Raw genomic sequence first — 21,925 nt, forward strand, 5'->3', positions numbered from 1 at the left:
TGCTTGTGGTCTTTATTGGGGTGATGATTCGGGTCCGAATAAATATGGACAGGGGCGCCACTCGCAGCGCGGAGTTACCGGCAGCCGCACTCGGTGGCCACCATGTTGGGCACGTGGTGTGCGCTGATGCGCTCCTCCGACAGGGTGATGAGCAGCTTGCCCGCGTAGGCCGTGGGCACGCAGCAGGGTGGACGCGCCAGAGCCGCCCCACGGGCCTGCATCTTGAGCAGCAACACCACATGGTTGCCATAGCGCGGGTTGCGGTCGGACTGCGGCCAGCCGCAGGAGCCCTGGCAGTTGTTGGCCTGGTAGGTCTCGGGGATGAGTACCGAGCGCTCGGCACGGAGGTCCACACTCAGCTCGCGCAGCGCGCACGACTCGTCCGCGGTCCTGGGCCCCGCACTGCGCTGTGCCCGAGCCGGCCCACTCCACTCCCTCCCGCGCCACTCGGCGCGCAGGCCCTGCAGCGCCTTTAGCAGAAGCAGCGCGCGCAGTGGGCCGCCGGGTCCGCGTGGGTCCCCCGAGTTCCCGGGGCACAGCGCCAGCAGGCGCGCCAGCAGTGGCGGGGCGGCGGGCGGCAGCCCTGGGAGGCCGCGCAGCTCAGCGGCAGCCGCCTGCAGCTCTGCGGCCACTCGGCGCGCCAGATCCAACGCCCACGGCGAGGACTCCGGGCCCTGCAGCGGCGTAGGGTCCCCCGTGGTGGCAGCGGCAGGTGGCAGCAGCAGCAGCAGGGGCTCCTCGCCGTCAAGCAGGCGCTCCAGTGCCACAGGGTCCGACAGGTTGACCAGGCCCTGCGGGAAGCTGGCCAGCGCGGCAGGGTCCAGGGCCAGGCGCGGCGGCGAGGCCCGGTTTTGGGGCCCCCGCAGCGTCCGCACCAGGCGTGTGAGCGTCTCCAGAAAGGGATCGGTGCCGGGTAGTGGCTCCTCGGGCTCCGGGGTGGAACTGGAAGGCGGAGACTGGATGTAGGCTCTGGGCTAAGCTGTCCCCACCCACCTCCCCGCGCCCCTAGGCTGGGCCAAGGCGCACCTGGGCGTCGGGAAGGGCAGTGTGTCCAGCCGACCGTGCGCGGGCATAGGCGTGGGCCCAGGCCTCAGCAGCAGGAGCAGGGCCGGCGTCATCCGCGTGAAGCAGCGGGGGTCGGCGCCGAACAGCAAGGCTTGCAGCTGCGCGGTGCTCAGCGGGGTGCCTGAGAGCAAGGCTCCAGGCTGTCAGGAGCTGGGATCCAGGGCAGCGGCCCGCACCCGCGCCCGCTCCCTCTTCTCCCAGCCTACCGTTTTCGCGGTGCCGCAGGGTTAGGGCAAGGCCCAGGCCGTGCCAGGCCCCCGCCGGATGGTCCACCGCCAGCGTCAGGTAGCCGGTGTCCCGGGATAGGCAGAGACTCTGAGGAGATGGGAGCTCAGCCTGGCTGGGCGGAGGCGCAGGCTGCCAGCCCTGCTCTGTTCACTGCCCTCACCACCCCTTCCAGGTTCGACTCTGGACCCTGGAGACTTTCCCTGAGGTGAAGACGGTTTACGCCCCCCCCCCCCCCCCCGCCGCCCCTGCTATGGGTAAGGGTGACTGGGGGTGAAGGAATGCCCAACTCAACCCTGGTACCTGGGTGCCCAGCAGCCCGGCCCCTGTTACAGTGACCTCTGGGCCGGACCCGGGGTACAGCACCAGCAGCGCCATCTCTGAGGGGCTGATTTCTCCAGATGGAGGCTCCTGGAACCTCAGTGAGGGTGTTGGCTCCCAGGTCACTGCCGCCAGGATAATGGGGAAGGGGGACAGTTGAGCCACTGAGGCCTGAGCCCCTGGCCCAAGCCCGTCCTTCAGGGAGGGCCCCTGGCCCAAGCCCGTCCTTCAGGGAGGGAGAGCTCCACCCCAACGGGGAGCCTTGGGACACTTGTGGGGGTTGACACCCCTCAACACAAGGGGCAGGAACTTGCCAGGACATGGGTGGGAGGACTGACAGGGTGGGTGGCGGGCTGCTGCCTGTCATCCCTGAACCCTTGAGGTCTCTTGGGTTTGGGGATCTCCTGGGTGGAGGTCCACGTGTCACGTGGGCACCCCTTCCCGGAAGTGTATCTGAGGACAGGCCACCTCTTACACTGGGCTACCTGCTGTCAGAGGGACACCCCTCCACTGCTGGCCCCAACCCCATGGTCCTTCCTGGAGTGGGGACCTTCCCAGGCAGTGCAAGCGGGGTGGTCTGGGAGCCCAGCAGTCACTGGCAAAGATAAGGACACACACCTCCCAGGCTGCAGACTCAACCCAGCCCGTGAGCAGGGCCATAGGCTTCAACTTCCCCAGGTCAGAGGGCTCTGGGGTCTCACTTGGGAAAATAATGGTCATCATGTAATGGGATGATGGCTAGGGACCTCAGCAGAGGAACCTGCCCAGCTCAGCCATGGGCCCGACGTACCTTCCTCCAGGTGCAGGACCGCCAGCCGCTGCCCCTGGGGCTCCCCCAGCCACACTCTAAGCCACTGCAAAAGGGGCAGGGCAGCGTGCTCATGGCTAGGGGCGCAGACGCCAAAGGTGGCCAGGTCACGAGGCCCCCAGTGGGCTCGATGCACGGCCTCCAGGAAGGCCTGCTCGTAGCCCCTCAGGGCTCCCATCACCTGTAGGGGGGCACTGCTGCCGTTGCTGCCGCCAACCAGCGTCACCAGGCACAGGGAGTCTCGCTGGCTGCTTGGAGGCAAGCCCTGGGGGGCTGGCCAGTCCCAGTCTTGGTGGAAGATGAGACCCCCAGTGCCTGCAGGCTCCCCAGGCAAGGCTTCTTCTCCAGGGGTCCCAGCCCCCATCAGGGTGCCCATCGCCCATAGCACCAGGACCAGCCGAGAGAGAGGTGCAGCCCTCATCCTGGGAACTGTCAGGGGCTTGGCCACTCTGCTTATATGGGCCAGCCCAGGGTGTTTGTGCGGGAGGACAGCCCTATCGCCTCCCAGGAGGTGACCTTGGGGGCCAGTGCCTGAGCTCCCCTACAAGCCTGGGCCAGCTCAAAGCCCCTTCTGTTCTGGCCCCGCTGCCTATCTCCTTCCCACCAGTGATAGAAAGTGTGGCCTGTGACCGATCTGTCCAACTGTCCTTGAGTTTTCTCTCTGGAGACAGCGGTGGGAATGTGAGCAGGGAGTGACCGACCCAGATGGACCAAACATCAACAGCTGCGGGGCAGGGCCTGGGGGGCTGAGCCTCCTCCTGAGGACCCGACACCAGGTCTCGGTGTTCAGACCACCAGGTGGGTGGTCTCCAGATCAGCTGGCGCTCTCAGAGTCTCCTGTCCACTCCTCTTGCCCTTGGGAATCAGGATGCAAAAGGAACTCGGGCATCTTGGCCTGGAGACGCCAAGGACAGAACATCCTCTGCTTTGCTCTCCTCCCACAGGCTGGACCCCAGACCCACTGCTGGCTGGCTGGCTATGTCCGTCTTCCATCCTGGAGTTTCTAGGACACAGATGACTTGTTGGAACACCCACCAGTATCCTGATGGGCCAGTGTCTTGGAAGCCTGACCCTGAACCACTCCCACTCCCCTGCCCACCCACAGACACAGCAGTGCACCCAGGTGTCTGAGAAGGCTGTTTAATGAGATCTAGGGACACGACATAGCCCTGTACAAAAACACCAAATTCCATCAGGGAGAAAAGACAGGGAAACAGGAAAGTAGACTCGCAGTGAGAGGGGGTGGCTTTTCAGTTGGCTGGGGGAGGGGGTGGAATGTTTCCAGGGCCCTCGGAGGGCAGTGGGGGTCTCATCATTGGGGGCATGGGAGCCGGGGGGTGGACCCCGGGATTGGAGGGATGAACTCCAGGAGGCTGGGGGTGAACCCCAGGAGCTGGAGGGTGAACCCCTGGAGGAGGGGGGTGTACCCCAGGTGGCTGGGGGTGCATCCCCGGGGCTGGGGGGTGTACCCCTGGGGCCTGGGGGTGGACTGAAGAAGCTTGTGGGTGCACGCCTGGGGCCTGGGGGTGGACTCCAGCAGATGGGGGAGGGTGGACACCTGGGGCTGGAGGATGGACTCCTGGGGCTGGAGGGTGAACCCCGGGAGCAGGAGGATGAACCCCAGATGTTGGTGGGTGGACCACCGGTGCTGGGGGATGGACCCCAGGAGCTGGAGGGTGGACCCCAGATGTTGGTGGGTGGACCACTGGTGCTGGAGGGTGGACTCCAGGAGCTGGGGGGGGCAGTTGGGGAGGACCCGGGGGCCCTGCAGGTGTAGGCCCACTGGGTGGCATGGGGGGCAGAGGCAGGCCTCCTGGTGGGGGTGGAGGCAAAGACTCAGGCAGTGGTGGCCGTGGGGGCAAACCATTCATCAGTGGGGGTGGCGGCCGCTTCACCCCAGGAGGCCCAGCAGGGAGGCTTGGCGGGGCTGGAGGCTTTTCCATCTTAAAGTGGAACTGAAGAAAGAACTGGGGAAAAAACACAGAAAAGCTGAGTGGAGCCCCTGGGGGTCTTGGGAGGGTAGACAGGATGGCCAGGGCAGCCTCCAGAAGTTCCTTGAATTGCTCGGACCTAGAGTGACTTACCTGCTTGGTTTCCCGGTTCCAGTGAGTCCAAAACTTGCCCTCGGCCTTGTCAATCTCTCTGCTTGGCACCTGCGAGGGGGAGGGGTGGAAAATGGCCTCAGGGAGCCCATGGCCCAGGTTTAGGCAGGGAGGACTCCCCGGTGTTAGAGCAGGCCCAGCCGGGAGAGGCCCTCATGAAGGAATAGGGCTTGGTTTTGGGGTACCAGACACAGCTTACATTCTAGCTCTGCTGCCTAGTGACCCCCATCACCCCAGTTAAATAATAGTTTACAATACGTGTTCACCAGTGTCTGTTAGGGGACAGGACACGGTCAAGGAATTCCTGACCAGCCCAGCACAGAGGCATGCACTGCTCTTGGTGGGGGTGCCACCTTAGGGTGCCCTTTCCCACCCTAGAAGCAAGCCCCTGTTGGGAAGGACATCTCTGGAGTAGGCAGCACAAGCTACCTTGAAGGCGATGGTCTCGTAGGGCTCAGCAGCCATCAGCAGGTACTGCCAGCGCCTGTCTGGGGGCTCGATCCTCTGCTCGTAGGCAGACATGAAGCGGTGGCGTGGCATGATCCCGTCAGCGATCTCCGGGTAGTCGATCTGCGGAGAGACAGCCAAGTGGCAGCACTGCTCTCCAGGAGCCCCTCCCCTCATGACTGGGCCCCGGGCCTCGTCTCACCTGGAAGAGGAGGCTCTGCTGGCCCATCTCTGTGTCCCTCTGCTTGGTCACTGCAACACACAAGGGTCTCAGGTCCAGGCCAGCTCGTCAACCTCCCAAAGCTCAGGACCCCGGAGGGCAGGACACCAGGGGAGGTCACCTGGCTGCAGGGCACCACCCAGGCCTGGGAGAGCTCTGTGCTATAGGTGCCACCTGCCCGAGACCATGCAGGTGGTGGTGGGAGAATGGCTCGGAGTTACCCTAACCCCCCGAGGCCTGGGACAGCACTGAGCAGGAAGTGAAGACAGGAGGCACTAGGTGTGTGGGGCAAGCGAGGCCTGCAACCCTGCCTCCAGGAGAGGGTGCCCTTCATATTAGAGTCCTGTGGCTTTTAGGCTGTTCTCTGCACAGCTCCCAGGCACGTAAAGTTTCCCCATAACCCCCCTGATTCTCCCCACTACACTCATGACAGAAACTGAGTCTATCACAGCCAAAAGGCCTTTGGTGCCCCACGTGGCCCCTGCCATTGTAGCTCTGGTTCATCAGCAGGCCTGCCCCAAGGCCTCTGCACACTCTGTCCTGTCTACAGTGGCAGACACACACAGGACACCCCCACATTTTGTTAGAACGTAGTCCCCTATGTTCCAACAGGGCCATATAACCAGCTTTCTGAACTAAGTAACCCAGAGCCCTGTTCCCTGCTAATGGCCCTGCTGAGTAAGCTGCCACTAACACAGACCATTACCCTCCCATTCCACTTTCTCTTCGGGTTAAGAGGAGCCAGCTAGTTCTATGCTCACTGCCCCCGCCACACGTCACTCATCTTCACCAGGAGTGCAAATAATTGTGAGCTCTCACACCTCCCTGATAGGCGCACAGGGAGTGACATCCACAAGGTCATGTTTGAGAAAGTTCATATGGAGATGGGGCCCCAGTGGGGTGGGTGGTCTCTGAAAGCAATGAAAGGTATGAGCAAATGAAGGCCAGTGAATAGCAGACTTACCTTTATAGCCCGGGCGGCCGATCTTCACAAACTTCTTCACTTCCACCTTGACCTTCTCTGGTGCTGGCTGGGCGGGGGCCTCCTTAGCCTCCTTGGCTGCTCGCCGGGCCCTGCAGGCATGATGGACACGGCGCTGCTGCTCCTTCACACACACACACACACACGCACACGCCGCCAAGGCCACAGGCCCAGGTGCTAGGAGCCATCCTGCCCCCACATCGACCTTGGAGAGCCTCTGCTAAGTGAGGGCGTTGGGAGGGGTGGGATTGAATGGGTGGGTGGGTGTCTCCAGGTTTGAATGGAAATGGATGGGACAGGCATGGGCACCTTTCTCTTCTTGTCACATTTCCCACTGTTCCTTACTAGGGAGCCCTCTGAGAACCCACACCTCTTTCCTTGCTAGGTAAGGAGCATATCCTGTTCCTCCCCTCACACTCGGGTAGCTGTACCCACCCACCCAGCCACCCACGATGGACAGGGCTCAATGTACTGATCACAGGATGAGCTGGCCCCAGACTACCTCTGTACCATTGTCTGGTGTGGCCCACAAAGATGTCAGAGAAATGCCAGCTCCTAACCCCGGGGCCCAAGGCTTTGAGCAGGGAGTAGGGGTGACATACTCACAAGTTGGTCTGGTGCTTTTTCCCCTGGGTGTGCGCGAGGTAGCTCCCCTAGAGTGGGACAAAGTGAGCAGGGATGGGGCCTGGATACCCCTCAACCAGGCCTGCTCTCCCTTCTGCCTCCTGGGAGCAGGGCCCCAATATCCACAGTGCAGAAGGGAGAGACCCTGACACACAAGGCTGTTCAACAGCACACCGTCCATGGTTGTGAACAAATTCCAAAACAAAGCGAATGTTCAACAACACAGGGAAAGGACAAACAGGACCGGTTCATTGCTGCATGCTGAGCCCAACGTGAGAACTTGTCAGACTATCGTATCGATGACCTCACAGTCGTTAAAGGAAATGACCTGGAGCTACACCGCTAGACCTCAAACCCAATGTCAAATGTTCCAAGATGTGCTCATAGATGCACATCTGTATAACAATGGCACCAATGGTGTTAAAGGACAATGGACAAGCAGCAAATTCACAGCACTGGTGGCCTCTGGGGGCCAGGAGTGCAGGGCACAGGCTGGGGACAGAGAGGGCTCGGTTTTCATCTGGAGTGACCAGTATCTCTCCTAGAGAGACGCGTCTGAAGCTGTGCTCAGTGAGTGAGTGGTCAGGCCTGAGTGGCGGGCCCCAATCACCTCCTTCGCCCTTGGCCGAGTTATGAACAACAGGTTAACAAGGCAGAAGCCTGGAGTGGGTGGGAGCAGCGCGTCCTGCCAGCTTTTCCGCGGGACGGGCCCTGAGAACTCACCTCATTGTTGTGGAGTGTCAGGCACAGCTTGCATTCATACGAGCCCAGGTGGTTCTTCATGAAATAAGGGTCCTGGGAGGGAGGCACAGTCCATTAGATCGAGGGCGATGGTACCCTGAGCGCTGCCTGCCGGGAGCAGTGCCTGAGAAGCAGGGCTCTCCCCTGGCTGGCAAGGGAGGGGTGGCTGCTGTCCTCTGCGACAGATGTTCTGGGACGAAGGACTAGAAAACTGGGGCCAGCTCGGCACCAGCCTGCGAGGGCAGTGCTGCGGGGCCCCGAGTCTACTTGGCAGGGCTGGGGGTTGACTCAGTATCTGCAATAAGCGCCTGGGGCAGGGGTGGACATTGCTGGTCCCTGGCCCCTCCTTTGAGCCGAGGTTTCTCCAGGAAAGTCCCTGGCCCCACACTGGTGGCCATTTTGGGGCTGGAAGGAGGCAGAGCCCAAAGAGCACTGCTGGTCACCCATCTCCAGGACTGGGGCAGGGATCTGGCCACAAACCCCACCAGCTTCCAAGTGTTGCAGTACGAGGCAGATACAGGCAGAGGACAAGCAAGCAGGTGAAGGGAAAGGCGATGGAGACCCATGTCTCTACAAGTCCTGTGGGCCGGCCAGGTGACTTTCCATAAACCAGGGCAGCATGGCAGTGCTGCTGATCGCTGATGCGGAGCAGACCCGTGGGGTTCAAATCCTAACTCCACTGCTCAGGGGTCCTGTCATCTTTGACAGTGACACACCCTCCACCACCACAACTGTTTCTTCATCTGGAAAATGGGCAAAGTAATAGAACCGACCTCACCAGTGAGGCTTTGAGGGGCTGCCTGGCACACGCAAGGGCCGTACACACCTCAGGGGGTTTCAAAGTCTACGTGAACCATACACTGACTGCCAGGCTCTCACCTGGATCCCTGGGCAACATACCTGGAGATATCCGTGATCACATGACTGGAGGTGCTCCTGGCATTGAGTGAGTGGAAGGGATGATGCTCGACACCCACAGTGCCTAGGATGGCCCCCCAGACTGACGCTGCCCAATGTCAGCAGAGCCCAGGGAAGAACTGGTCTACCAACAGCTCTGTGTGGTTAAACTAAAATGTTGCCCTTCACTGCCTATGGCTGGAATTATATCAATTCATGTGCTGCCATCCTGGCCCTCCCCACTGAAATTCTCCAAGCCACTGATTAATTAAATAAACAAAACCAAAATGCCTCACACAGTAAAAAGAAACCCTTGAAATTTAGGGTCACTAACAGTGGGTGGGCCGTGGAAACCTGCTGCTCTAGGTCAAGTTCCCTTTTTTACCAACTGGGAGACCAAGGCCCACAGTCAGGCAACTGCTCAAGGTCTCACTCAGGTGTAAGAATCCGGAACATGACTCCATGGTGAGAGGGAGGCTGTGGGGACCCCTCTGGCCCCACCTCACCTTGTTGATGTCGATGGTCTCCAGGGCCAGCTGCCGGAGGCGCTCCCGCCGGTCCCTGTTGCTCTCGGAAGAGGAGGCCACGCCCCCACTCCCGGTCTTGCCCCCAGGGCGATGTTGGAAGTCCATGGTGAAGGCCTTGGGGCTTTACTCCACTGGAGGGATACCTGAAGGAGGGGGGGCAAAGGGGAGAGGTGGTAAACGTTGCTAAATGTGGCCAGCTGTCACTGGGGGACTCAAGCCTAACAGGGGGAGCATGTGAAGAGACCTCGCCCCGACCCGTTTTTCACCTCTCACTCCTGCCACACACTCCCCCTACATCCCAACACCACGTGTAAAAACCCCCAGGGGACCAGTCTTCAGTCTCCGTGGGACTGGAACAAGCCCAGTGCCTTCAGAATAAGCACCTGAATTGCTAGTGGCAGGCTGGTGTTGAGAAAGTACCCACTGAATCTGGCTCAGGGAAATCCAAACCAAGCAAATACTTAACTGCTCACCTAAAATAAAAACCAGTAACTACTGGAAACCAAACTGCTGGTTACTCAAGCCCACGGTACACGTCACCCCTCCTCTGGCAGGACCCCCACCCTGAATGAACTGAGAACTCACACCCCGAGAGGAAGGTCCCTGCCCAGGTACCCTCGGCTCCCCAGAGAAATCAGTTTTATATTCAGAAAAAATGGAATGAGGGGTCTCTCAGCTAGGGGTGAGGGCCAGGTTGAAAAGAGGGGAGTCTATCAGAACCAGCCTACTGACCGGCAGGCCGACTGTCCTTCTTCCCACTGTGTCCAGAGGGCAGGCAGCCCCGCCTGCAGGCCCCCAACCCAGGGCACCTTAGAAGACATTCCCGGGGAAAGTATTCTCAGACACTGACAGCTGGGGGTTCCCCATGCCAGGCCCACTGAGCAGTGAGACCCACAAGATAAGCATGGCTCTCCCACACAGAGCCGGTGACTTCACATAACAGACACAAAGAATCAAACATACCCAAGGAACAAGACACCTAATGGAAACCCCAACAAGATGACAGCATCCTCCTGAATCATCAGAGACGTTACTGTACCACGAAACTTGAACAGGATGCCAAAGGTCAGCCCAGTGAGTGAACCCTTGGAAAGTAGAGACTGGATGATCCAAATAATTGAATACGAGTGCTTGAAGGTCAAAGAAATCTCTCAAAAAGGAGAACAAAAAAATGAAAAGAGAGGAGCACAGTAAAAACCTAGATGGGATTCCAGAGTGAAAACAGAAAGAGAGAGTATTACCAAAGAAGTAAAAGAAAATGCCCCAGGACTAAAAGGATCTAATTCTTCCCACACGACAAAAAGACCTTCTTCAATAAATGGCTCATGAAACGTAAACCACGGAGGAAACCCCGTTTCTATTAGCCAAAGAAACAACAGGTCAGAAAGCAGCGTGGGGCCAGCATTATTCACCAAGGTAGAGGCCGGCTGTCAGAACAGCACTGAACTCTAACAGGGGCAACACTCTCACAGGTCTCCGTGTGGATCTGCAACCCAGACTTTTAATTTCATATCCAAGCTGTGATGGTAAATGAAGCCATTTTCAAATAACCAAGGACTCAAAATCAATCCACTGATCAATAGATTTCTTCAAAAACTATCAGATGAGCTTACAGTAGGAAGAGAAGAAAACGGTCAGACTGAAAACAGAAGCCGACCCAGGAGAGCGCTAACAAAAAGTTCTAGGACAGTGGTTCTCAACCTTATGGCCCTTTATTTTTTATTTTATTTTAAATATATGTTATTGATTTTTTACAGAGAAGAAGGGAGAGGGATAGAGAGCCAGAAACATCGATGAGAGAGATCAATCAGCTGCCTCCTGCACGCCCCCCAGTGGGGATGTGCCCGCAACCAAGGCACATGCCCTTGGCCGGAATCGAACCTGGGACCCCTGAGTCCGCAGGCCAACGCTCTATCCACTGAGCCGGTTCAGCCCTTCTGGCCCTTTAAATACAGTTCCTCATGTTGTGACCCAACCATAAAATTATTTTCGTTGCTACTTCATAACTGTAATGTTGCTACTGTTATGAATCGTAATGTAAATATCTGATATGCAGGATGGTCTTAGGCAATCCCTGTGAAAGGGTCGTTCGACCCGCCAAAGGGGTCGCGACCCACAGGTTGAGAACCGCTGCTCTAGGACAACTGAGGAGTAGCAGAGTGCCAGGGTCTGGGGAAAATAGAAGTATCAATTCCTTTAAACCTGTGGGAAAATGCAACCTACCGCTGTGACGTGCTGGAGCTTTGAGGAAAATACTGACAGCTGGCAAAGGAAATCAGGCTCCCGGCCGGGTAGCTCCGTTGGCTAGAGCATCATCCCAACATACCAAGGTTGTGGGCTTGATCCCCAGTCAGGGCACACACAAGAAGCAACCAATGAGTTCACAAAAAAGCAAAACAACAAACCCAAGTCTCTCTCTTGAATCGATAAATAAAAATTAAAAACCAAGCTAACGGAAAAGATGAAGACATTAATTAGCGCCCTGGCTGGTTTGGCTCAGTGGATAGAGCATCGAGCTGCAGACTGAAGGGTTGCAGGTTCAATTCTGGTCAAGGGCACATGCTGGGGTTGTGGGCTCGATCCCCAGTAGGGGGCGTGCAGGAGGCAGCCAATCAATGATTCTCTCTCATCATTGATGTTTCAATCTCTCTCTCCCTTCCTCTCTGAAATCAATAAAAATATATTAAAAAAAAAAGACATTAGCTTTAGGGGGAGGGGGGAATGAACAGTACAGGAAAAGCAACACAGATGAACATGTTAGTTGCCTTAATACTCAACAATATTTTCAGTCTCAGAAACAGAGCTGGCCCTGGCTGGGTAGCTCGTTGGTTAGAGCATTGCACGGATTGCCTCCCCCGGAGGGCACTTACAAGAATTAAACAATAAATGCATACATAAGTGGAACAACAAATCGATGTTTCTCTTTCCCCCTTTCTTGCTCTCTCTAAAATCAATCAATAAAAAAATTAGTAATGAAAACAGAACTAATGATTTGACGGGCACGCATGACAAAGTTTATGTTACATCCAGGTATGGAGGGTGAAGTCGGCGTGGATGGGCGGGGGGCAGAAATCAGACCGCATCGATCACAGTAAGAAGCCAAAAGGCTGAGTGTAAAAGCGACCCGTCCAGAAAGCGGCAAAGGCCGGCGTGCAGCTGTGCGCAGCGGCGTCCCCTGGGGCCACGGAGGATGCAGGGATGAGTGACAGCTTTATGAACAGGCTATTGTCTCCTTCAACAGGATGATTAACCTCGGGAACTTCTCCCCTCGGTCTGCGCTGCCACGGGGCAGAGGAAAGAACGGTCCCGGCATCTCGGTCCGGTCGGGAGGGAAGTCGTTAACCCCGGGGCCTCGCTGGCGGAAAGGCCGGCTAGCGGGCTCCGGCGGCGGCGGCGCGGTGGGGCACTCGGCCCTCAGGACCCTATTTACTCTTTAGCTGGAATCCGTGACCGCCCTTACCCCATGCCAGGTAGCGACACTGAGGCTCGGCGGAGCCGTGTGACTCTCCGGCCACAAAGCCAGTCAACTAACGGGCGCAACCTGATGCTCACACAGGTCCTCGGTTACACGGGCGGCGCCATGTGAGTTGCGACCCGGACCCGATCTCGGCGGGTCTTGGAGAGTTTCAGGCGGGCGGTAGGGCGCCAGGGACACAGAGGCCCGACATTCCTGAGTGGGCGACGCATCCGCCCGCCCTCAGCCGCGCCGCAGGCGCCCTTCGCTCACGTTTGGTCCCTTCCAGGGAACTCCGGGGCACGGGGCCGCCGCTCTCGCCTCGTTCCTCACCTGCACCCGAGGCCGCGATCCCGTCGCCTTTCCACCCGCCACGGCCACTACGACTTCGTTCAGCCCACAAGCGCGGCCTAAGGAAGCACTTCCGGGGCAAACGGGGCGGGACCTCCCTTGTGCGCAAGTTCCGCCCGCCCGGGAGCGTAGGCCAGACACTCGGAAAGTGCGAGGGAAGAGGAGGGGTTGAGAATGCGGGCCGGAAGCAAAAGTGCGCATGCCCAAGAGGCTCAACAAAAAAACAAAACACACACAAAAAACACACCACGAACTAAAAAACACCACCTCTCAGTCAGTCTAACTCGCGCGAGGCCAGTTATCGCGGGAAGGAGGGCTGGGACTTGCCCTCCTCTGCCTGTTCCGGTCCATTTCAGTAGGGATTCTTACTTTCCAACCCGGCTCCAACTTACTGTATGGTTACAGAAAATGACCGTCGTGTCGCCCGCTGTCCCCTACGCCCGGCGAGGGCGCCACTCTGTGTGCCCCACTCCCACCCCCGGGACGCTAGTGCCCCTCCCGGTGATGGACAGGTTGAGAGGTCTGGGAAGCGCAGGCGCAGTAGCCTCGGACGCGCTTCCGGGACGGCGCTGTGCAACTTTTTTGGCGCGAGTGGGGGGCGGCGGCCGGGAAATCGCGGTCCGCACTCCGCGTTCTGGGTCCTGGGCCGCCATGCGCTACAACGAGAAGGAATTGCAGGCGCTGTCCCGGCAGCCGGCTGAGCTGGCAGCCGAACTCGGCATGCGAGGCCCCAAGAAGGGCAGCGGTGAGTGGGGTAGGGGCTGTGAGCCGGGGACCGGGCGGACGGGGGTGCCGGTCGGGGCGGGATGGGCGGTCGCCGAGCCCGCGAGAGCCCGCCCTGTGTCCACAGTGGTGAAACGGCGGCTGGTGAAGCTGGTAGTCAATTTCCTCTTCTACTTCCGGACCGACGAGGCCGAGGTAGGGCGGCGGGAAGGCGGGCCCCGGGCTGGGGTTGGGGAGCTGGGGTCCCCGGACGGCCCGCCCATCCGGCTCGTCTGCCCCCAGCCCGTCGGAGCTCTCCTGCTGGAGCACTGCCGAGTCACCCAGGAAGAGCCCAGCGGCTTCTCCATCAGTGAGTGCGGGGGGCGGGGACCCGAGCTCCGCTCTGCCCCTCCCCATAGACGAAGCCTGCCGTCCGGGCAGGGCTGCGCTTCTCCCCTTTGCCACCGCCAAGGCCACCAGGGTTTTCATTTCTGTCGGCGAGCACTGTCCTCTCGGGGTGCCCCTCCTGAGACCCGGGGAGCACGGGTTCTCAGTGCCCGGCTGGGGACCCTAGAGGATTATCCGAGTCACCTTGAGGGGATCGGGTCTGCAGGGAAAGGCAGAACTTTTCGTTTTCTGGAGTGGCCTTAACGTCGTGCCACAGACTGAGGCTTCAGCAGCAAAAACGTACTTCTCCCAGTGCTGGAGGGTAGAAGTTCGGGGTTGGGGTGTCTGCAGGACTGGTTCCTTCTGAGCGGGGAACCATGCTCTCCCAATTTCTGGAGGCTGTTGGCAGTCTTGTAGAAGTGTCACCCTGATTTCTGCCTCCATAGTCTCGTGGCCTTTTCCCTGCGTGTCTGTGTCCAGGTCTCTCCTTTTTTCTATAAGGACACCAATCCCACCCCACCCTAGTGTGTCCTCACCTTAACTAACTATACCTGCAACAACCTTGTACCCAAACAGGCTCTGTTCCCAGGTTCCAGGAGTGAGGTTTTGAACGTACTCTTTTGGGGGATGCAGTCTCTAGCCTGTGGGAAGCGGTGAGCCCAAGCTGGGTCTAGAGGAGGGGACAGTTGTGGACAGTGGCAACAGGAGGCTGAGGCCGGTGGCCAGCGTGGGTGGTGGTGGGAGTGAGCAGGGACAGATGGGCCCCTTCCTCTGCAGGTTTCCTTGAGGACCCGGAAAGGAAGTATCACTTTGAGTGCTACAGCGAGGAGCAGTGTCAGGAGTGGATGGGAGCTCTGCGTCGAGCCAGGTAGGGTGTGGGGTACATCCTGGCCTGGGGGCCTGGGGCAGGGCAGAGCTGGGCCCTGTGAGCACAGGCCACTTCCTTTCCCAGCTACGAGTTCATGCGTAGGAGCCTCATCTTCTACAGGAACGAGATCCAGAAGATGACTGGCAAGGTGTGCCTGGGGCACGGGAAGTGGTGGTGGGGGGGAGAGCTCCCGGGCCAGAGCTCATGCTGCCCGTCCATCACACAGGACCCCCTGGAACAGTTCGGCATATCGGAGGAGGCCCGGTTCCAGCTGAGTGGCTTGAAGGCATGAATCTGGGGGTTAGGCTTGGGCTCCTCAGCTTGACTTACCGAGGCCCAAAGGAGCCCTCCCTACCTCGCCGGGCCCTGGGTTTCCGGGCCAAGCCTGGATTTCAGAGTGAGGTGTTCAGTAGCCCCAGGCTGGTGCGGGTGGGCAGAAGCTGTGCCTTGGGACCCATCATACTAGTCCAGAACCTCTCAGTGCCACATGCTGCTGCTAGAGGGCGAGTACACACTCCCAGGAGCTGTGCTCGGTTCCTCGGGCTCACCCATCTAGGGCCTGGTGGGCTCCCGAAGCTGGTGCAGCTCTCTTGCCCTGTACAGGCTGAATGTACAAACCGAGATAATGCTGTGAAGGGCTCGGGAGCCTTGCCTTCCGGGCTGCTGTGAATTCTGCTGAGGGCCAGGGCCCGGCCAACACCTCTGGGCAGAGCTAGAAGCATTTGCCCTTGGGCTGGTGTACTTGTTCTGTTCAAATAAAGGTACCTCTTTTCTACACGGGACAGTGGTGCAGTGAATGCAAAAAGGGACGTGTCCTCCACAGGCTGGTGGAGCTGGTTTCCAAGGGAAGTAGGGTTCCTGGGGGACAAGAGGTTCTCTTTAGGCCTGAGGTTCAAGTGCCTGGGAGGAAGGGGTGGGCCATCCAAATTGAGGGGAGGGGACACAGAACCTAGAGCCTAGAACAGCGGTTCTCAACCTGTGGGTCGCGACCCCTTTGGGGGTCAAACGACCCTTTCACAGGGGTCGCCTAAGACCATCGGAAAACACATTTAATTACATATTGTTTTTGTGATGAATCACTATGCTTTAATCATGTTCAATTTGTAACAATGAAAGTACATCCTGCATATCAGATATTTACATTACGATTCATAACTAGCAAAATTACAGTTATGAAGTAGCAACGGAAATAATTTTATGGTTGGGGGTCACCACAACATGAGGACCTGTATTAAAGGGTCGTGGCATTAGGAAGGTTGAGAACCACCGTTTATATATGTGTTTTCCGATGGTCTTAGGCGACCCCTGTGAAAGGGTCGTTCGACCCCCAAAGGGGTGGCAACCCACAGGTTGAGAACCGTTGGCCTAGAAAGTCAGGGAGGCTGGGAGCCCAGCTCAAGGGCCCTGAGGGAGAACGGGTAGGTGATGGGACCCTCAGATGGCCCGGGATCCCACCTCCGGTCACAGGCTGATTCTTTGAGTGCAGGCAGGACCTTGCAAAGGGTTTGGTTTTTCATCGAAGTGCCGTCTCTGGTGGGGAGGAGGCCTGACCTAGTCAGATAGGTCTCCCCGAGGTGGGCACTCACTGCCAAAGCCACAACAGCTGCTTTCGGGGCTGTGGGGCCTCTGCTGGGAGTCACCGTTCTCCACACATGGAGCCCTCAAGGTCCTCTAAGGTCTCACCATGTGAGAAATGCCAGCAGACCATGTTCAAGTGAAAACAAACATTTTATTACAGTCTGGAGATGGAAATCAGAGTACAGTGGGGTTCCCTTGGGAAAAGAGGGTCAAACCAGCAACCCCAAGTGAAACACAGTCTACCAGAAGGACAAAGCAGGGCTGGTCTGAGACACAAGACATAAGCCAGCATGGATGGACCATGGGAATGGGGGCGGGGGCGGGGTGGATGAACAGTCTCCTTCGGACTTCGTGGATAAATAAAAGGGTGAGCGGGTCTTAAATAAATCATAAGTCATAGCTGGAAGGGAAGGCTGGCTCCTGACCGGAGGGTCTTCAGAGTTAGGTTTTCCTGAGCAAAGCACCCTCAGAGCCCTGGGCTTCCCTGAAGTTGCCCGGAGTCAGCAGCACTGGTCTCTGCCCAGAGACTAGAACCTGTCCTCCACAGAGGGATGGTTGTTCACGCACCCCGCCCCCCTCCTTCGCTGCCCTCCCCACGCCCTCACTGCCAACAGCGGCTGATCAGTCTCACAGTAGGAGGGCTGGAGGGTGCACAGAAAGGAGACCCCAGCGCTTGGGCAGACATGGTTGTGTGGGGAACACAGATATAACACGTCAGTAGGAAGTCCTGCACGGTGGCACACAGTTATCACAGAAGTGATGCAGTGTTTACAGGGTGGCTTGATTCCAGACCAGGGACTTGCTACATGCTGCAACTTTGCTACTGCTAACCCTGTAGCTTTTTTAGGGAGCCCTGTGCTGGAGAACGGGATTGCAGGATGTGGGGTGAGCACAGCACCTTCGTGTGCCAAGAGCACAGACCTGGAGGTAAGGGAGCCAGGGCGGCAGTTACAAGACAGCCAGTTACGAGAACCTGTCTAAGCACCATCTACAGCCTGACGGTGGCTCTGGGCCAGGCATCACCCCGGTACACAGGGCTCTACCAGGACGCACCCGAGGAAACTGGGGAGTCAACAGCCAGGCCTGTTCTGCACCCTTTCGGGCCTGTGTTCCACAAGGCCACTGCCCACCCCCCAGAAAAGCTGGCTCCAGCCCTGCCTCCAGTTATCAGGAGGAGTGAGCCCAAGCCAGGCTTGCCACATCAGCCCTCCCAGGCAGGCCACGGGCCCTGGCAACCAAATCTGGAAGGATGGGCTGTGCTGGCCAGACTGGGGAAGGTAGGAACTTGAGGCTTTTCTTGGGTTCCCATGTTCCCTGATGGTGCCATCAAGGGGACAAGCACCAGAATAGCAGGGCTCTGACTGAACCAATCTAAGCCTGAAGCACCCCCTGCTGGGGGTCCAGGCCCTGCTACCAGCCAGGACCTTTGGCTGATGGCCCTTCCAGAGGACTGAGGGCTTCTGGACACACCCTTTCAGGGAAAATGCACAAACACTGTTCAACTGAGACCCAGGACTGTTAGAGGCTGCAGCACTGGGGGGACCCGATAACCCTGTTGGCCACTTCTAGAAGCATCAGAACAGCTCTCCTGCCCTCATGTGAAGCCGGCCTTTGCCCTCATTGCTCACCCACAGTGCATTCATTCCCAAGCACCAGGGAGGCTGCTCCAGGCGTGGGGGCAGGTGTCAACCCAGCTGTGGCATTAAAGGGCCACGGAGCAGCAATACAGACTGACCAAGGGGATGTGGGTGCTTTGGCCCTGGGCCAATGCCACTTGTATGCACTTGAATAAATAAAAAGGTTTTTCCCCCTCACTTTTTTTTTTTTACATTTACTGTGCATTATACAATCTAAAAATAAATGAAGTCAAGTCTATGAAATTTATAAATTTTCATCACCTCTCTATAAAATACTGTCACTCGTCAGCGTGACTCTCTTCTATACAGACACACCAGGCACCCATGGCTAACCTGCCCCACGCCCCGGCCAGTGCCTTGCTTGACTGCGCAAGCCCGAGACAGTACAGACATACAAAGTAAAGCACTTGCTCCCCAGCAGCCCCACATTGGAGTCAAGTACCAGACCTGCCCCATGAGCACCACTCACAGCAGCCCTCCTCCGTGCAACATCCAGAGGCCGCCCACTGGCCCTTCCTCACCAAAAGGCGCCATCCCTGGGACCAGGGCTGACAATCTGGCTGGAGCGTTCACAGTGAAGGGGTGGGGCAGAGGGCCTTTTCTGAAGGGCATTAAAAACCAAGCGAACCACCCTTGACCAGGAGATAGGCATGCCTTTGGTATGGGAGAGCTTGGGGATGACAGGGCAGGCGCATCAAGGACTGGTTTTGGCGTTGGTCAACCTCGAGTCAGCACCAAGAGAACGTGGAGATGGCAAGGCCTGGCGACGAGATAGCACCGGGCCCGGCTGTTGGAGTCTCTGCTGGCGGGCCAGTCCGTCCGGTCGATATCTTTATATAGATCCTCTCATATATAGTATTTACATTTCTTAATAGGTTGCCTTTATGACTTCGGTGGAATAAGTCAAAATTGTTTATACTTTTTAAAAAACGATAAATATTTTATCTAAAACTATTGACAGTATAAGCTGGAGCCAGGCCCAGCATCTCCCGCAGGTCTGCGCAGCGTGGACTCAGAGCAGAGCCTCGTCCTCGGTCCATCCCGCCATCTGGTCGGCCACCAGCCCTGCAGCCCACCTATCCTTGCACAGGTCTCGAGGTTGAGGTAGAAATCCTAGTTACCTGCAGAGACCGGCGCAGGAGGAAAGGCAGCACAGTGTTAGCGTCTCACTGGGAGAAGCCCATACATCCCCAGGCTGGGAACCAAAGCCTATAGACAGATGGATGGACAGAAGGAACTTTGTTGCAAACAACGCCCTGCCATGCCCCTGGTTCAATCAGAGGCGGGAGGTCACCAGCCCAAGGCCTTTCATGGGGCGCTGGGTCCCGGCCTCCTCACCTCCCTGGTCACCGCATGCCAGCTCATGGGGAGTGAGCAGGAGGTGTACCTGTGGGCAGCCCCACTGACAGGCCTGCATGCCCCAGCAGTGAGGCCATCACTGTCCAGCCTAGGGAGACCTGTGATGGGCCTGGATAAGATGGAAGGCAGGTGTCCGCTGTGGGTCAGGACAGGGAGCCTGACACCCAGATGCTTCCTCGTGTATATCTTTGACCTCTTCAAGCCAGTGCCTTCTCTGACAGCATGAGGACACTGTGAGCTGGAGCCACCCTACCTTCCAGACTTTTCCATCGGGACTGAGGCACTACCAGAAGGCCATCAGACTCCTGCAGCCTCATGTCTATTTCCACTTAAACACATGCAGACGGCCAAGGAGAGCAGGCAGACCTCATGCCTGGTCCTCAGTGCCAGTTAGCACCTAGCTTGATCCTGGAGTACTCACCCCATAGGCTGTGGACTTGCCCAGAAAGGCCCTTTGCCCTACCAGCAGTGGCTGAGTCAGCTGCTCCAGGGCCCCACACCCTCACAGCCAGCAAAGGAGCAGATGGCCTTCCTGCAGGCCTCATAGGCACCTTCCTTACCCCATTTCCAAAGTCAGGCCCTTCCTACACTGTTCTCTGACTCCACACTGACATCGAAATCCTTGAGGGCCAGAGGAGCACCAATCACCTGCCCAAGCAGCCCTTCCTGTGGCTGTGCTATGCTCATCCCATTACCCACAGGCCTCTGGTGCATGTAGGTTGGGCCTGCACAACCATCATCTTCTGAAGGCCAGCCAAGTACCAGAGGCCTCAAATGCATAAAAATTTCCTAAAACCATGAGGTACATTCAATAAAACAGGCTGAGAGAAGCCTAAGAGTGGGCAAACAGCAACACTGAGATTCAGAGCTGCCCCAACGGCCCCACACTGGGGTTTCCTGGGTTCCTGACGACTGCAGACATGCAGCCGGAGGGTGGCAGCAAAATGGAGCTGGACTGCACAGCCAGGACCCTGGCCACATCCACCTCCTCCTGGTCCCCTCCATGCAGGACTTAATGCAGTACCCTGCCTGCCCAGCCTGCAGGGCCTCCCTGATCTGCTATTTCTTTGGCCTGGAGCACTGTGGGACCTGGTGGGAAGGTCCAGTGGGCACCAAGAGATTGGCCACTCCCCTCCTGAGCTCTGTGGTGGAGCGCAGGCTGCACTCAGAGGTCAATGTGCATGGCTGCCACGGTCTCCCTTCCCGCCCTGTGCTTATTTTTCCTTAGCGCCTCTCAGAACTAATGGTCCCAGGCCCCTCTGCAGAGCCCTGTGGGCCTGTCCACTCTCTGTGGAAGAAAGGACAGGTGAGTTTCTTGTATGGGCCACCTGGTTGGGCTCTAGCCTTACCTTACAGAACAGAACGGCTAGCTAACCAAGGTCTTTATCGCGGCTTAACCCCCGCAAGGCGCGCGGCATAAGGAGGCGGCATGCCAAGGGAAACCCACACGGCGGATGGCCCCGTGGAGCTGGCCTGTGGGATCATGGGTGAGGCCTGGGCCAGAGCCAGTCCAGGCAGGGGCTGGTGGTGCACCATAAAGGAGGGGCGGGAGACCTTGTGTGGGAGGGAGGCGAGCTTGATAGACAGAGAGGCGTTAGCAGGAGGCAGAGAGGCGGCAGAGGAGGCAGGTAAGAAAGCTTGGTTAGCCGGGAGGGGCGCAAGATTCTGCAGGAGCACAGGCTCAGAGTTAGCAGGGAGCAGTGCAGGCGCAGGAGGCAAGGCAGCGTTAGGAGGAGGGGGGGGCGCGTGAAGTGCTGGTGGCCCCGCAGGGGGCCGACCCAGGGGCAGAGGAGGCTGGGGTGGGGGCTGCCTGGTCTCCACAGAGGACAGGGCCTGAAAGGAAGAGGCGGGGGTACTGGCCACCGCCTGCATCGGGGTTAAGTTCAGCGTGGTGCTGCGACAAGCAGCCCCGCTGCCGAAACTGGCTCCAAACGGATGAGTGGAGGCGGAAGGCACCGTGTGGTTAAAGATACCTGCAAACAGGAGAGAAAAACTCAGCTTCAACAGGCGGGCATTCTCCAGGCAAGCGAAGAGACACACGCAAAAAAGGGGAAGCAGACAGCAGCCGCAGCTCTGAGTGCACACAGGTGCAGGGACAAAGCAGCAGGCAGCAGGAGTGCAGGTGGCCAGGTGAGACTTACCTGCAGGATGGCCCCATGCCACACCCCCCTCAGCACTCCCTCCTAGGTTCCCAGCTGTGGGCATCTCGCCCACCTGTACCCAGCAAGGAGCCACCTATGGAGGTCTGGGACTGCAGAGGACCCAGCCAGTGGCTCCTCTCCACCCGACAAAGAGCCACAGTGCAGGAGGCGCTGTGGTCACTCTCCTGCAATGCCCTGACAGTCCCCAAGGCTGTCAGGTCTGACGGTGACCTCCACAGGGAGGCCTGAAAGCTCTAGTCACGGCGCCAGCTCTCCTGAAGGTACGAAAGACACTGTCACAACCAGAAAGCCTGACAGGCCAACTCACGCGTGAGTGCTCTGCCCATGTGAGTCATATCTGCATTTTGTGAAAAGGAATGAGGTGGCAGGTGCAAAGTGGACACAAAGGGACACGCGGGCACAGCCTCTCGCCCCTTAGGGGGCTCTGGAAGGGAACCTGTAAAGCAGTTGTGATTAAACCCAGTGGTC

At 58.2% G+C, this 21,925-nt stretch overlaps 4 protein-coding genes across 13 annotated transcripts in view; 1 reads left to right on the forward strand and 3 right to left on the reverse strand.

Annotated features, from left to right (window-relative positions):
* Position 1: 1 nt before the first annotated feature.
* AMH (anti-Mullerian hormone) lies at positions 2 to 3,427 on the reverse strand. Of its 2 annotated transcripts, none has more exons than XM_059697279.1 (5): positions 2,402 to 3,427; positions 1,594 to 1,736; positions 1,272 to 1,380; positions 1,027 to 1,186; positions 2 to 942 (listed from the first exon to the last, which is right to left on the reverse strand). In XM_059697279.1, the coding sequence occupies exons 1-5, from the start codon at positions 2,838 to 2,840 to the stop codon at positions 75 to 77; spliced, it is 1,719 nt and encodes a 572-aa protein (XP_059553262.1). In that variant the 5' UTR covers positions 2,841 to 3,427; the 3' UTR covers positions 2 to 74. The 2 variants fall into 2 exon arrangements, with proteins under 2 accessions (XP_059553262.1, XP_059553261.1); XM_059697278.1 differs by having other exon boundaries at positions 1,272 to 1,401.
* Positions 3,428 to 3,545: 118 nt separating this feature from the next.
* Positions 3,546 to 13,271, reverse strand: SF3A2 (splicing factor 3a subunit 2). 4 transcript variants are annotated; one of them, XM_059697282.1, is made up of 9 exons: positions 13,157 to 13,271; positions 8,939 to 9,102; positions 7,518 to 7,589; positions 6,777 to 6,823; positions 6,153 to 6,262; positions 5,171 to 5,220; positions 4,951 to 5,091; positions 4,504 to 4,572; positions 3,546 to 4,386 (listed from the first exon to the last, which is right to left on the reverse strand). In XM_059697282.1, exons 2-9 carry the CDS (start codon positions 9,062 to 9,064, stop codon positions 3,670 to 3,672), a joined length of 1,332 nt encoding a protein of 443 aa, XP_059553265.1. In that variant the 5' UTR covers positions 9,065 to 9,102; positions 13,157 to 13,271; the 3' UTR covers positions 3,546 to 3,669. The 4 variants fall into 4 exon arrangements, with proteins under 4 accessions (XP_059553265.1, XP_059553263.1, XP_059553264.1 ...); XM_059697280.1 differs by lacking the exon at positions 13,157 to 13,271 and adding an exon at positions 12,747 to 12,883; XM_059697281.1 differs by lacking the exon at positions 13,157 to 13,271 and adding an exon at positions 12,687 to 12,845.
* Positions 13,236 to 15,499, forward strand: PLEKHJ1 (pleckstrin homology domain containing J1). Its single transcript, XM_059697285.1, has 6 exons — positions 13,236 to 13,509; positions 13,615 to 13,682; positions 13,770 to 13,836; positions 14,631 to 14,721; positions 14,806 to 14,869; positions 14,948 to 15,499. The coding sequence occupies exons 1-6, from the start codon at positions 13,269 to 13,271 to the stop codon at positions 15,011 to 15,013; spliced, it is 597 nt and encodes a 198-aa protein (XP_059553268.1). The 5' UTR covers positions 13,236 to 13,268; the 3' UTR covers positions 15,014 to 15,499.
* Positions 15,500 to 16,430: 931 nt separating this feature from the next.
* DOT1L (DOT1 like histone lysine methyltransferase) overlaps positions 16,431 to 21,925 on the reverse strand; it is a 61,490-nt gene continuing 55,995 nt past the window's right edge. For 4 of the 6 annotated variants that reach the window (XM_059697273.1, XM_059697274.1, XM_059697271.1 and 1 more), the window contains one exon: positions 16,431 to 21,268. In XM_059697273.1, the coding sequence (XP_059553256.1) occupies positions 20,679 to 21,268 (590 nt within the window). In that variant the 3' untranslated portion in view covers positions 16,431 to 20,678. The remainder of the gene's footprint in view (positions 21,269 to 21,925) is intronic. The other 2 variants (XM_059697272.1, XM_059697275.1) reach the window with 2 other exon arrangements.

This window comes from Myotis daubentonii, chromosome 5 (assembly GCF_963259705.1).
Source record: "Myotis daubentonii chromosome 5, mMyoDau2.1, whole genome shotgun sequence".
Classification (NCBI taxonomy): Eukaryota; Metazoa; Chordata; class Mammalia; order Chiroptera; family Vespertilionidae; genus Myotis; species Myotis daubentonii.

Coding starts and splice junctions, on each gene's coding strand:
- AMH (XM_059697278.1), bottom strand. CDS start 2,840: ATGAGGGCTGCACCTCTCTCTCGGCTGGTCCTGGTGCTATGGGCGATG. Junction 1,402..1,593: donor CCGGGCTGCTGGGCACCCAG/GTACCAGGGTTG, acceptor CCGCCCAGCCAG/GCTGAGCTCCCATCTCCTCA. Junction 943..1,026: donor CTGCCCTTCCCGACGCCCAG/GTGCGCCTTGGC, acceptor TCCGCCTTCCAG/TTCCACCCCGGAGCCCGAGG.
- SF3A2 (XM_059697282.1), bottom strand. CDS start 9,064: ATGGACTTCCAACATCGCCCTGGGGGCAAGACCGGGAGTGGGGGCGTG. Junction 7,590..8,938: donor AGACCATCGACATCAACAAG/GTGAGGTGGGGC, acceptor CCTCCCTCCCAG/GACCCTTATTTCATGAAGAA. Junction 4,573..4,950: donor ACGAGACCATCGCCTTCAAG/GTAGCTTGTGCT, acceptor TCCCCCTCGCAG/GTGCCAAGCAGAGAGATTGA.
- PLEKHJ1 (XM_059697285.1), top strand. CDS start 13,269: ATGGACAGGTTGAGAGGTCTGGGAAGCGCAGGCGCAGTAGCCTCGGAC. Junction 13,510..13,614: donor AGGCCCCAAGAAGGGCAGCG/GTGAGTGGGGTA, acceptor CTGTGTCCACAG/TGGTGAAACGGCGGCTGGTG. Junction 14,870..14,947: donor TCCAGAAGATGACTGGCAAG/GTGTGCCTGGGG, acceptor TCCATCACACAG/GACCCCCTGGAACAGTTCGG.